Genomic DNA, 12,014 nt, shown 5'->3' on the forward strand with positions numbered 1-12,014 from the left:
ATGGTTTTCAAAGTAAAATATTTCAACAATGCACATTCAGCGGCATTAAAATTCAGATATTCTTGTCTTTATTTGGCTCCATAAACCATTAATTGCACTTTGTAATCTTGATTAGATAAGTGCTATACAAATAAAGCTTATTATATAAACAGCTCCATAATTGATCTTGGTTGTTGTTGCCATAGAAACAGTGCTTTGAGAGTTTTTTTCCTGCAGCAAAAGTCAGTAAATTAAACTTCCTGTTTGTGTTTGTAATAACCATCATGTCGGAGACCTGAAATTAAATACGGCATTCAGAATCAAATAATTATTGAGATAAATGCAAATAAAAGGTGAAATAATGAAAACATTCAGACGTTCTCAGAGTGCTGCCGAATCTCCTGCTGCTGTTGTTGTTTCAGTAAACGAGCAGTTTATCTGGAGGAAAATGAAGATTTATCTGGGATCATCTGACATTTGTTCCACATGAAAGTTCTTCATGCTTTTGACAAAAAAACAGATTTTACAGAGGTCATGAGGAGCGAGCTCAGCCTGTCTTGGTTTGTATGACCGCTTCCAGTGAGGCTCTCTCTTTATGGCTTTTCTGTGTTTCTTTGTGGAGGCTCTTTGTGGTCATTTTGCTTATTTTTGTGGCTGTTTTGCATATCTTTCTGGTGGATTTGCGTCTCTGTGTGGTGATTTTTTGCGTCTCTGGTTTTGCATCTCTTTTGTTTCTCTCATCTCATCTCATTTTGTGTCTCTTGCGATTTTGTGTCTCTTTGTGGTGGTTTTGCATCTCTTTGTAGTCGTTTTTGTGTCTCTTGTGATTTTGTGTCTCTTTGTGGTGGTTTTGCATCTCTTTGTAGTCATTTTGTCTCTTTATGGTAGTTTAGCTGCCTTTTATGATGTTTTTGTGTCTCTTTTTGTTTGTTTTGTGATATTTCTTGTGGGGGGTTTGCATCTCTATGTGGTGGTTTTGCATATCTTTGTGGTTTTTTTTGTCTCTGTGGTGGTATTGGATCTTTTGCGGCTGTTTTGCATATCTTGTTGCGTCTCTTTGTGGTGGTTTGTTGTTGTTGTGCATCGTTGGGGTGGTTTTGCATGTCTTTGTGGTGGTTTAGCGTCTCTGTGTGGTGTTCTTTTGTCTCTTTGTGGTTGATTTGTGTCTCTTCATGGTGGTCTTGTGTCTCTGGTAGTTTATTGTGTCTTTGCAGTCATTTTGCGTCACTTTGTAGTCATTTTGTGGTGGTTTTGTGTATCTTCTTAGTAGTCTATTGTCTCTTTGTGTTAATTTTGTGTCTCTGTGTTAATTTTGTGTCTGTCGTGATTTTGTGTCTCTTTGTGGTGGGTTTGCATCTCTTCGTGATGGTTTTTCTTCTTTTCATTATGTTTTTGTGTCTTTTCGTGGTGGTTTTGTGAATTATTTTGCATTGATTTCACTTTTCTTTGTGGTGGCTTTCTTTTGTCAATTGACGATCCAACAGGAAATGTCCCATCAGAGACTCTGGTGACCCTCTTCCATTTCAAAAGTATCCTCCTTTGCTCCTTAAAATAACCTCCTTTGCTCCTTAAAATAACCTTGTACACAGAAATAAAGACAACTAAATCTTCACTTTGATCATTCGAAGTCTCTAGAAGTCGATTTTCATTAAATAAAACAGATTGCGTGGAATAAAGAAAGTCTAGATTTTGGTTAACTTCAGAAAAATCCTAATGAAAAGCACCTGAGAGGCTGATAATCGGCGGTGTGGTGTTTTATAAGAATGATGCTCCCTCCTGTTGCACTTGGCACAGTGATGCATTAAACCTGACACAGCCGTGAAACTTTGGGCCACTCTGATTGGCTGCAGCTATGAATTAGTCCAGTTTTATTGCTGCACAGCATGCGTCCTTTCTCTCTCTCTTTCCAAGAAGCTTGTTGATTAGAAAGTCCCTGCAGCGCGGCACTCTGAGCTTCTTACGGCCAACACAACAGGCCTTTGTTTCCCCGCTGGCCTCGCTCTGCAGATCCACGCATTCTCTCATGGATTACTGCTCGCCTCCCGCTGCTGCTGCGATCTGCGGAGACCACATGAAGTCTCCCTGTTCTGATGCTCTCTCAAGGATGCCACGTCTTTGTAGTTTGACCAAACAGTCGCAGCTTAAGGGCCAGCTGAGACCGACTTTGGACCGTCCTCGTATGTCAGAGAGTTCGCTCAGCTGTTGTGGATAAAAATGTAGTTTTAACATCTACAGATCCAACTGAGCAAACTTCACGAGAGGCCAAAGTCAAGGTCCACTTTATCAAGTTTTATTTGAATATCTTGGTGTGAAAATACGTTTTAATTTATAGTCTCACCCCAAATATTGTACTTTTGTTTGGAGTCTCGATCAAACGGGTTGTGCAGTTTGTAAAGCTCGACGTGATTACCAGTATTATATATTGGTCATATATTGGAATATTTAACGTAATATTCATTTAACCTTAACCCTTGGGAAAAAAAGGACATGGGAAGAGAAACTTGAGAGGAACTTGTGAAAAAATGAGTAAGAAATTAGTAAAAAGGCAATAAAAATAAACAAAAAATAAATTAAAAAAGAAAATGACCTAAAAATTAGCACAAAAATAAACAACAAAATTAAAAATAAAGAAAATAACCTGAATGTTAGTACAAAAATTAACAAAACAAAGAAGGAAAATGACCTGAAAATTAGCACAAAAAAATAGGCATGGCATGGCAAGGCAGCTTTATCTTTGTAGCACCTTTCATACAACAGGGCAATTCAAAGTGCTTTACAGAGCAATAAAATCTAAAAACATAATAAAAAAATACAGGTTTACAATAAAAGAGGAAAGAGATGAGATATATAAGGTAAAATCAATTACTAAATTATTTTTAAAAAATTAAAATTGGAGACCAGAGTTGCAAAAATGAAAAAGTAATTTAAAATTATGTAAAATCAAGTTTAAAAGTTTGTAGTAGACAAAAATATGAAAAAAGGACATGAAAAGTAGCAGGAAAAATAAAAATAAAAATAAGAAAATGACCTGGAAAAAAAGAAAGTTTAAAAAATAAAAATTATTCTATAAAATCTAGAATGTTGAGTATTGAAAATATAGGACATGGAAATGTCTGCCATCTCTCCAATATCATGGAGCTAGATGGCACTAGAAAACTAAAAGAAAATATTTGGAAAAACTCAACAGCCGTGTCTCTTTCCAGAAATCATTACCTAGTTACTCAAGATAATCCACCGTTTCTGTAAAGAGACACGGCTGTCGAGTTTTTCAGATGTATGTAGTTCCACTATATGGCACCACAGGTCAGCAACTTTGGGGTGAACTGACCCTTTAATTGTGAAAATGGCTTAAACATAATAATCCTAAAAAAAAACTGTGGAGATCAGAGTCTGACCTCTAGTTGCTGAGCGTGTCGCTGTGTTGCTGCAGGACTGTTCTGACCTGCTGCTGATTACCGACGCTGAACAATTTTCCATCGCTGCTCTGAACCACTGTCATCATGAGACCTGTGGTTGTGTGTGTGTGTGTGTGTGTGTGTGTGAGTGTGTGTGAGTGTGTGTGTGTGAGTGTGTGTGAGTGTGTGTGTGTGTCTCCTGATGCCCTCTTGTTACTTGTTTTTGGACTTTCCCTCCAAAAGTCAGCTCTGGAGCCGTGTCAGCGGCGTGCCGTTAACTCCAGCGGACCACAAATGTTTCCAAACACTTGCTGGTGTTTTCTTTAGTTTGTGTTGTTTTTGTGTTTTAAAAAATGACAGCAGACCAGGTGCCAATCGCAGCAGTCCAACACATGTTTCTATGATTACAGGACATTTCTCAGGCTTTAAGACATTTCTGGAATTTCAAGACATTTCTAGTAATTTTGGGCATTACCAGGACTCGGGGACATTTCTAGGAAATCAGGACATTTGATTTGAAAATGTTTCTTGGATTTTAGGATGTTTTGGAGGATTTTTGGATGTTTTGAGGATTTTAGGACATTTACAGGATTTGAGGACATTTACAGGATTTGAGGACATTTACAGGATTTGAGGACCTTTCTGGGATTCTAGGACATTTATAGGATTTTAGAAAGTTTCTTGGATTTTAGGAGATTTCAACTATTTTCAGAAATTTCTTGGATTTTAGGAAATTTCAACTATTTTCAGAAATTTCTTGGATTTTGGGTCGTTTGCAGGATTTTAGAAAGTTTCTTGGATTTTAGAAAGTTTCTTGGATTTTAGGAGATTTCAACTATTTCATGCATTTCTAGGATTCAAGGATGTTACCAGGATTTCAGGACATTTCTAGTACTTAAGGATGTTTCTAGGCTTGTATTTTAGGATGTTTCTAGGCTTTTCAGACATTTCTAGGATTTCGGATGTTTCATGAATATTAGGACATTTCTAGGATTTTAGGACACTATCAGGATTCTAGGATGCAGGATTTCAGGCATTTGGGATTTTAGGAAAAAATGCAGGATTTTAGATTTTATTCGGATGTTCCTAAGATTTTAGGACCTTACCAGGATTCCAGGATATTGAAGGATGAACTGATTAGATTTTGGTGGTTTAAGGTCACCGTGACCTCACAGAACATGTTCTTGCATCACATGTAATGTGTCCTCTCTCTGCGGACTCTGTGTCACCTTCATCTGTCCATTCACTGTCTAAGCTACAGTTTGCATTTCTCTGCCGTCTTTGTCTTTTCAGTCTGTGCCGGCAGAAAAGACTAACGAATTTCAGGATACGACTGAACAACATGCTGTCTATGTTGTTCTTTTCTGTTCAATAAAGTCTTGTGTGACCCCTCACATAGTGACAAACTGCACTCAGCAATCATTTCTTTGCTATTGAAGTCCCTTTTTATCGAGTGCCGAGCCAAAGAGAATCTGAATTATGGCCATTATCTACTGTGCACCTAAAGAAAATCTGAAGGCAAAAAAAAGAAAAAGAAAAAGTGATCTGGTGCGTCCGTGGAAACGGACTCCCACTGACTTGACTTTGTGATTTTTTTTTTCTTTTCTCCACAGAGGAGGTTGCTGTGACGACGAGGCCTCACATCTATTTCTGCCGCTCGCCCAACATGGAGGACTTCAGCTGCTGGTGGCATCCGCTGGACAACCTGACTAACGGAGAGACGGTCACCTACGTCCTCACCTACTCCAAAGAGTACGTTCACAACACACACTCTGCGTATAACTTTGAGTATTTACTTTATTATTGATTTCAGATTGTTTCCCATTATTTAACAGCAGTATTTATTTTTTATTTTTTTATTTTTACTCACATAATGCAGTGCTGTACTCAGCAAGACAATACCCCAAAATTGGCAAGAAATTATTAAAAAGTTACAAAAACCATAACCTAAAAATTAGCAAAACAAAACAAAACAAAAAGTTAAAAACAAACATGACAATGACTGCGAAAAAGTGCTGAAAATTAAGAAAAATATGTCTCTTTTTTCTGTAGTATAATTTTAAATATATAAATTACCTAAAAATAAGCAAAGCAAAACAAAACAAAAAGTTAAAAACAAACATGAAAATTAGTTTGTTTTTGTTTTTTTTTTTTAGTTTTTTTGGGTTTAAGTAATTTTTAAATAGTTTGGAAGAGTTTTTGTGTTTTTCCCCTATTTTTGACGGGGTGTTTTTTCTTCCTCAATGTTGAGCCTTAGTGGTGTTTTTCCTTTGTAAAATGTATTTTTCTCATTTTTTGATCAAATAATTTTGAGTTTTTTGGTTGTTATATGACATTTTTAAAAATAATTTTAAGGGCTTTTGGGGTGTTTTTTCTCCTATTTTTTATAAATGGGATTTTACTCTTTACTTTTGGTTGTATTTTGTCTTTTTTTAATATAATTTTGTGTTTTTTTGTTCTCCTTGTTTTTTATAATTTCAGTTTTAAAAAAAGTATATTCCCTGATCACACTTACTTTTACTTTAGTAATATTTTCAATGGTGGACCTTTACTTGTAATAGAGTAGTTTTACAGGGTGGTATTAGTATTTTCACTTTAGTAAAGGATCTGAATCATTCCTTCACCACTGCTGTCAGGCCTCAGACATCTTGAAGTCTGAGTATGTGAGATTATTTTCCGTGTTTCCATGACACAGTAAGGGAAAAGTACAATAGTTTGATTCAGCTTTAATTTTCCGCAGCATTAAGTTTGACTTAAAGAGCTCAAACGGGGAAAAACATCCTCAGATCAAAAGCAGACTAAAGTTTCTGGGTCACATTTCAGTGCACTTTGATTGGTCGTGCTCCACCTCCCCGTGAAGCTTTTAACACGTCGATACTCCGCAGCAGCTCGGGGCTCCTGAGAGCGGCCTCACGTGGCCCCGGCCCCACTGCCCGCACACACACAGCGGAGAAACCGCTCTCAGTAATCGGGACAAATTGGATTGACCCGACGCGGCATCGATTGTTGTTGCGTTCCCTCGCGCAGATGTAAATCTGGGATTATGTGAGAAGAAAAAAGACACTGAACAGTTTGAAGAGAGATGCTTAAACAGATTAGTTTTCAAATTTGATAAAGAGACTCAGAGTCTGCTGCAGAATTTAGATCATACAGGGACACTCAGCTGGCTTTACCTGGGGGCCACTTCTGCAAAATGACAGGACGACAGGGGCCAGATTTTAGGACATTTCTAAGATTTTGGGATGTTTCTCAGACTTTAGAGCTTTTCTCTGATTTTAGGGTGTTTAACAGATTTTAGGGAGTTACTGTGATTGTTTGTGATGTTTCTGGGACTTTGGGACATTTCTAGGATTTTAGGGCTCTTCTTTGGTTTTTAGCATGTTTTTAGGATTTTGGATGTTTGTCTAATATTTGGACATTTCTCTGATTTTAGGACATTTCTAGGATTGTGGGACATTTCTAGGATTGTAGGACATTTTTCTGCTTTAGGTTGTTTTTAAGGATTTAAGGACATCTCTCTGATTTTAGGACTTGTCCAGCATTTCAGGACGTCTCCACGATTTTGGGGTGTTTGTAGGACATTGTGACATTTCTCTGACTTTAGGCTGTTTGGGTAATTTAAGGACGCTCTCAGATTTTCTGACATTTTTAGGATTTATGATGTCTCTAGGATTTCAGACATTTTAGCACTTTTCTCTGTTTTTAGGATGTCTCAAGGATTTTTGGTTATTTCTAATTTATGCATTGCAATATTTTCGTGTTTTGATTTGTTGTTTGCAAAAATGTAATTCGTTTTTTAAGTCAACGTATTTTTTTTGTCTGTGTTGTTTTAGTTTTGAGATTTGAATCACTTAAGGCTACATATTTGTATGAAAGATTCATAAATGAAAAGAATTTCAAGTTAAGACAGTTTTTCAAGGTAGAAAAGAAATGGAAAAATGCCAAAAATGATGTTTTTAATTTGACGAGAAAAAAAATAATAAGGGATTTTTTAAATTAAAATAGATGGTAAGATGAAACAGATCTCCACGCCCCAAGCGACATATTAACCTGTAAATCGAAAACTTTCCTCTGATTTTTCACAGTAAGGGGCCCAAATACGAGTGTCCGGACTACGTGACCGCCGGCCCCAACAGCTGCCACTTCGACAGCAGCCATACATCCATCTGGAAGATCTACTGTCTGAACGTGACCGCCGTCACGGCCCACGGGAACTACACCTCCCAGGAGCACTGCCTGGACGTGGCAGAGATAGGTGAGGACCGTGGCGCTCTGCAGGCCCAAGCTGCTCATCAGAACATAGGTTTTATGAGGAAAACGTCCCCTTGGCTTTAATAATGAGATGTTTGAAATTTGGTGGTCAAAGGTCAAGGCCACTGTGACCTTGCATCGTTCTCATTCTCATGAAAGTGATATCTCAAGAAGGCCTTGAGGGAATGTCATGAAATTCGGCACCAAAGTCCATTTTTACTCAAGGTTGAGCTGATAGGACTTTGGTTGTCACTGGTTAAAGATCAAGGTCACTATGACCTTGTGTGTTTCACTTTAATGAATGTAATATTTTAAGAACACCTTGAGGCAGGTTTTTCAGATTTGGCACAAATGTCCATTTGGACTCAGCGATAAACATGATTAGATTTTGGTGGTTAAAGGTCACTGTGACCTTGTGTCTGTTGTAGTCTTGTGACAATATCTCAAAAACAGCTTGAGAGAATTTCTTCAAATTTGGCATGAACTTAACTAATAAGAATTTAGTGGTCAAAGGTCATGGTCACTGCAATCTTGCTTCCATCTCATTCTTGTGAATCCAAAATGTCCGTGAGGTTTTCAGGGAATTTTCTCAAATTTCTCAAATGTCCACTTAGACTCAAGGATAAATTAGAATAATTAGAATTTGGTGATAAAAGATCAGGGTCACCATGACCTAGAATCAATACAAATAACAACTTGAATTTATGGTTTTAAAAAACAGCTTTTTCTTCTTCATTACAGCTGATCAAACCAAGTCTATTGCAAAGGGTTAATTTGAATTTTGTTTTTAAGTCATTTTTTTAATATATATGTTCTGCATTAAAAAAAAAATGTTGAAATGTATTTTATTTTATTTTATTTATTTAACTTATTATTTTGGACAGAAGACAGATTTTTGTTTGCAATTATATATATATATTAATTTCTAAGCACTAAAACAGGGACGGCCAGTTCTCCCCCCCACACACACACACACACACACACACACCTACACACCTACACACACATATACACACACACCTACACACACGCACATACACACACACACACACACACACATACATGCACACAACACTAATCATTGGACAGACTGAGTCTATTTTTAGCAGCGTTTTTGCCTCTTTGTCACAGTTAGATTCAACGTTTCCAGGGCTGTTCTTTCGCTGAGCGACATTCTCTAAAAACTCGTTTACATGATGAATGCACGAAAATGAAAAGCACTTCTTCTGTCTGGGAACAGCGTGAATCCTCCACTGGCGCTTAATCTCATTTATGGCGGGCTGAGTGTGTGACATTATCCAAGCACCGCTGCAGATTCAGACTCATCACTTCCTGCTGCTGCATATGTGAAGAGTGTGTGATTCATCAGAGTGCTTGTGTGTGTGTGTGTGTGTGTGTGTGTGTGTGTGTGTGTGTGAGCGTTGGTGTGATGTTTTGTTCAGCGGAGGTCAGGGCTGATGCTCTTATGGTTGTTTCGTGGGGGACTTGGCCCACGGCTGCAGACACAGAGTCATTGTGCACAGCGCCGCGGGACTCAAAGGTCGATTCTCGCGTGTTGGTGTGAAAAGCTGTCGAGTTTTCATCAGCATCAATCTGCTCTGGAGTTTGTTAAAAATGTGAAAATCGTCGCTGTTTTTTATGGATTTTAAGCCTCCAAAAATGAATAATTATATAGACACCAGATGTGCTTTTAATTATTTTTATGTTATTATTTTTTTACGTTTTAGCATCTGGTGTGGATGCTGTTTTGCACTGCATTTCCAGCAGCTTTTTTAGCCCCAAGATGTTAATGTTTTTTAGGGACCTCTTTTTCCTGTGGCTTTTCAGCCATCTTACATGTCATTTTAGGGTCCTGTTTCTGTTTTTCCAGTGGCTTTTCATCCCCCAAAGGCTGTTAGGGACCTGTTGCTTGTGACTTTCTAGTCCCTGAACATGTTTATAGGGTCCTGTTTCTGTTTTTCTATCTGCTTTTAAGCCCAAAATGTAGGTGTTTTTAGGGACCTGTTGCTCTTTTTCGTGTTTCTTTTTAGCCTCCGAATGTAGTTTTGTAGGGTCCTGTTGTTTTTCTCACAACTCACTCACTTTTTTCCAGCACCTTTTAACCCCCTTGATCATAGGTCTTTTTAGGGACCTGTTTCTCTTTTTCTTGTGGTTGTATCTGTGGTTTGCAGAAACGTAACGACGCTGCAGAAACATAACTGTTTCTGTAAAACTGTTTTTTCAACTTCCTGTGGTCCGCAGTTCAGACCGAGGCCCCGGTGAATCTGACCTACACGCTGACGGACGCCGGCGGCGATGAAATGGGCCACAACGCCCTGCTGTCCTGGGCGTACCCGGTGCCCTCGGACCTGCAGTACGGCTGGATCACGCTAGTGTACGAGCTGCAGTACAGACGCGTGACCGAGCCCGACAATTGGAAGGTATGCGGGAAATAACCGACAGGAAATACACAACAACATGGCTTTTGTTCCAAAGTAAAAGTGCTTTTCATGTTGCCAGTCAGAGGATGGAAAATGAGAAATAATTCATTTTTATTTTTTAACATGAAATGAATAAGTCTAAAAGTCAATGTGGAGCTTTTCTTACTGTTTCTTTTACAATTGATATTTTAGAAATTTTAGGATTTATCCCAAAATGCATTAATCTGAATCTGCTGATTAATTTTTAATTGCAGTTGTTGGATAAACGTGTAGTAAAAAGTGAGATATGTATTTAGTTGTTTGGTTGAAGCTGAAAGGTTTATATACCAGTTTGACCATTTGAAAAACTAAAATTTTGAATAGACTTCACAAATCTCTGTGTTGTCAATTTAACCTATTATTAAAAGGCAGAGCTGGAATGTAATTAAGTACATTCACATTCACATTTCAGAGGGAAATATTATACTTTTTACTTCACTACGGTTGTCTTAACACTTTAGGTACTTAAGATTTTAAACACAGCAGAATTTATAGAAAATAATGTTTTAAGATAAATTAAATTACCAAAAAGATTTGCAAATGTTAAGCTGCAATGATTAGCTGATTAATCAGTCCACTGACAGAAAATTAATACACATTAAAGTTTTGTTGTTGTTAGGTGTAAAAAAACATTGTAAAAAAAAACACATAAAGTTATTAATCAATTGAAAAGACTTAAATCTGGAAGGGGTAGACATCAAAATCAAGTTTCATTTGTGTGGTATATATTTTAAAAGGGGTGTTATGGTTAAACTAAAGGGTTTTATGGGATAAATATGGCTTAAAATTCCCCAAATACCATTAAAAAGCTCAACATGTTATTTATTCATTTTTGTATTTTTTATTTAATTTATTTTTATTTATTTATAATATTTATGACTCATCAAGTTTACTGTTATTGATGTTTATTGGTCAATCTAAGGTAGAGTTTACCATTTAAAACCCCTTAAACTCAGCAGAAAAGTCTTGATTTTATCACCATAAATGGTGATGGTAATGGATGTAATGACTAAAATAAGTTGTCAAATTAATGATGCTATCAACCTGTTGGGAGAAAAGTTATGTGATAAACATGTGTGTGACATGTCGGTGTGTGTCTGTGTGTGTGCGCAGGTGAAGCACCCTCTGCGGGAGCCTCACGTCAAGCTGCTCGGCCTCCCCGTCGGTGACTACGTGGTCCGAGTTCGCTGCCGTTCTCACAACTACGGCCTGTGGAGCAGATGGAGCTCCACGCTGCTGATGAGCATCCCCGCCAGGCCACCCGCAGGTACCGAGGCAGGGAGGGGTTTCCATAGCAATGTGATAGACGCAGTTTTGTTCCACAGGTGCAGAGGAGGCACAGGTGGGAGGGTCTAACAAAGTGTCTGTGGTTAAACTCCTGGTGCCAACTTTTTTCATACAGTTATGAGTTTGTTTGTTTTTTTTCTTTAAATAATTTTTGAGTTTTTTGGGGGGTATTATATTTCTTTTAAAAAAAATAATTTGAGGTTTTCCTTTTTCTTTTTAATAATTTTGACCTTTTTGGCCTTTGGAATTTTTTCATTTTTCTTGATTTCAGTCATTTTCATTTTTTAAATATTTTTGAGGGTTTCGGGGGTGTTATATTTTTATTTTCATTCATCGAATATTTTTTTCATTTTTTAAAATACTTTTGAGTGTTTGGATTTTTTTTTATTTTAAAAATTTTTGAGGGGTTTCTTTAGAGTTTTGTGTGTTTCTTTCCATTTTTATCATTTTTTTTTCTTATAGATTTATGTTTTGGGGTATGTGTTTTTCCACATTTGGTACTTTTATTTTCAATAGTTAAAGTGATTTTTTTTTTCAGGTAAACTCCTGGTGTTGATTCTGGTGTCAGGAGTTGGTGTCGTGGCCCTGCTGGTCATCGCTTTAGGAATCATTCCTCAGAGCAGAAGGTGAGGAAAGCGAGTCG

At 37.4% G+C, this 12,014-nt stretch overlaps 1 protein-coding gene across 1 annotated transcript in view; it reads left to right on the plus strand.

Annotated features, from left to right (window-relative positions):
• Positions 1-12,014, plus strand: part of crfa4 (cytokine receptor family, class I receptor 4) — a 46,600-nt gene that overhangs the window by 30,309 nt on the left and 4,277 nt on the right. Inside the window, exons 6-10 of the mRNA XM_088074672.1 lie at positions 4,988-5,126; positions 7,460-7,629; positions 9,867-10,045; positions 11,198-11,351; positions 11,910-11,997. Of these exons, the coding sequence (XP_087930798.1) occupies positions 4,988-5,126; positions 7,460-7,629; positions 9,867-10,045; positions 11,198-11,351; positions 11,910-11,997 (730 nt within the window). The remainder of the gene's footprint in view (positions 1-4,987; positions 5,127-7,459; positions 7,630-9,866; positions 10,046-11,197; positions 11,352-11,909; positions 11,998-12,014) is intronic.

The sequence above is a fragment of the Plectropomus leopardus genome, chromosome 24, assembly GCF_026936395.1.
Source record: "Plectropomus leopardus strain MGB_pleo_1.0 chromosome 24, ASM2693639v1, whole genome shotgun sequence".
Lineage (NCBI taxonomy): Eukaryota > Metazoa > Chordata > Actinopteri > Perciformes > Serranidae > Plectropomus > Plectropomus leopardus.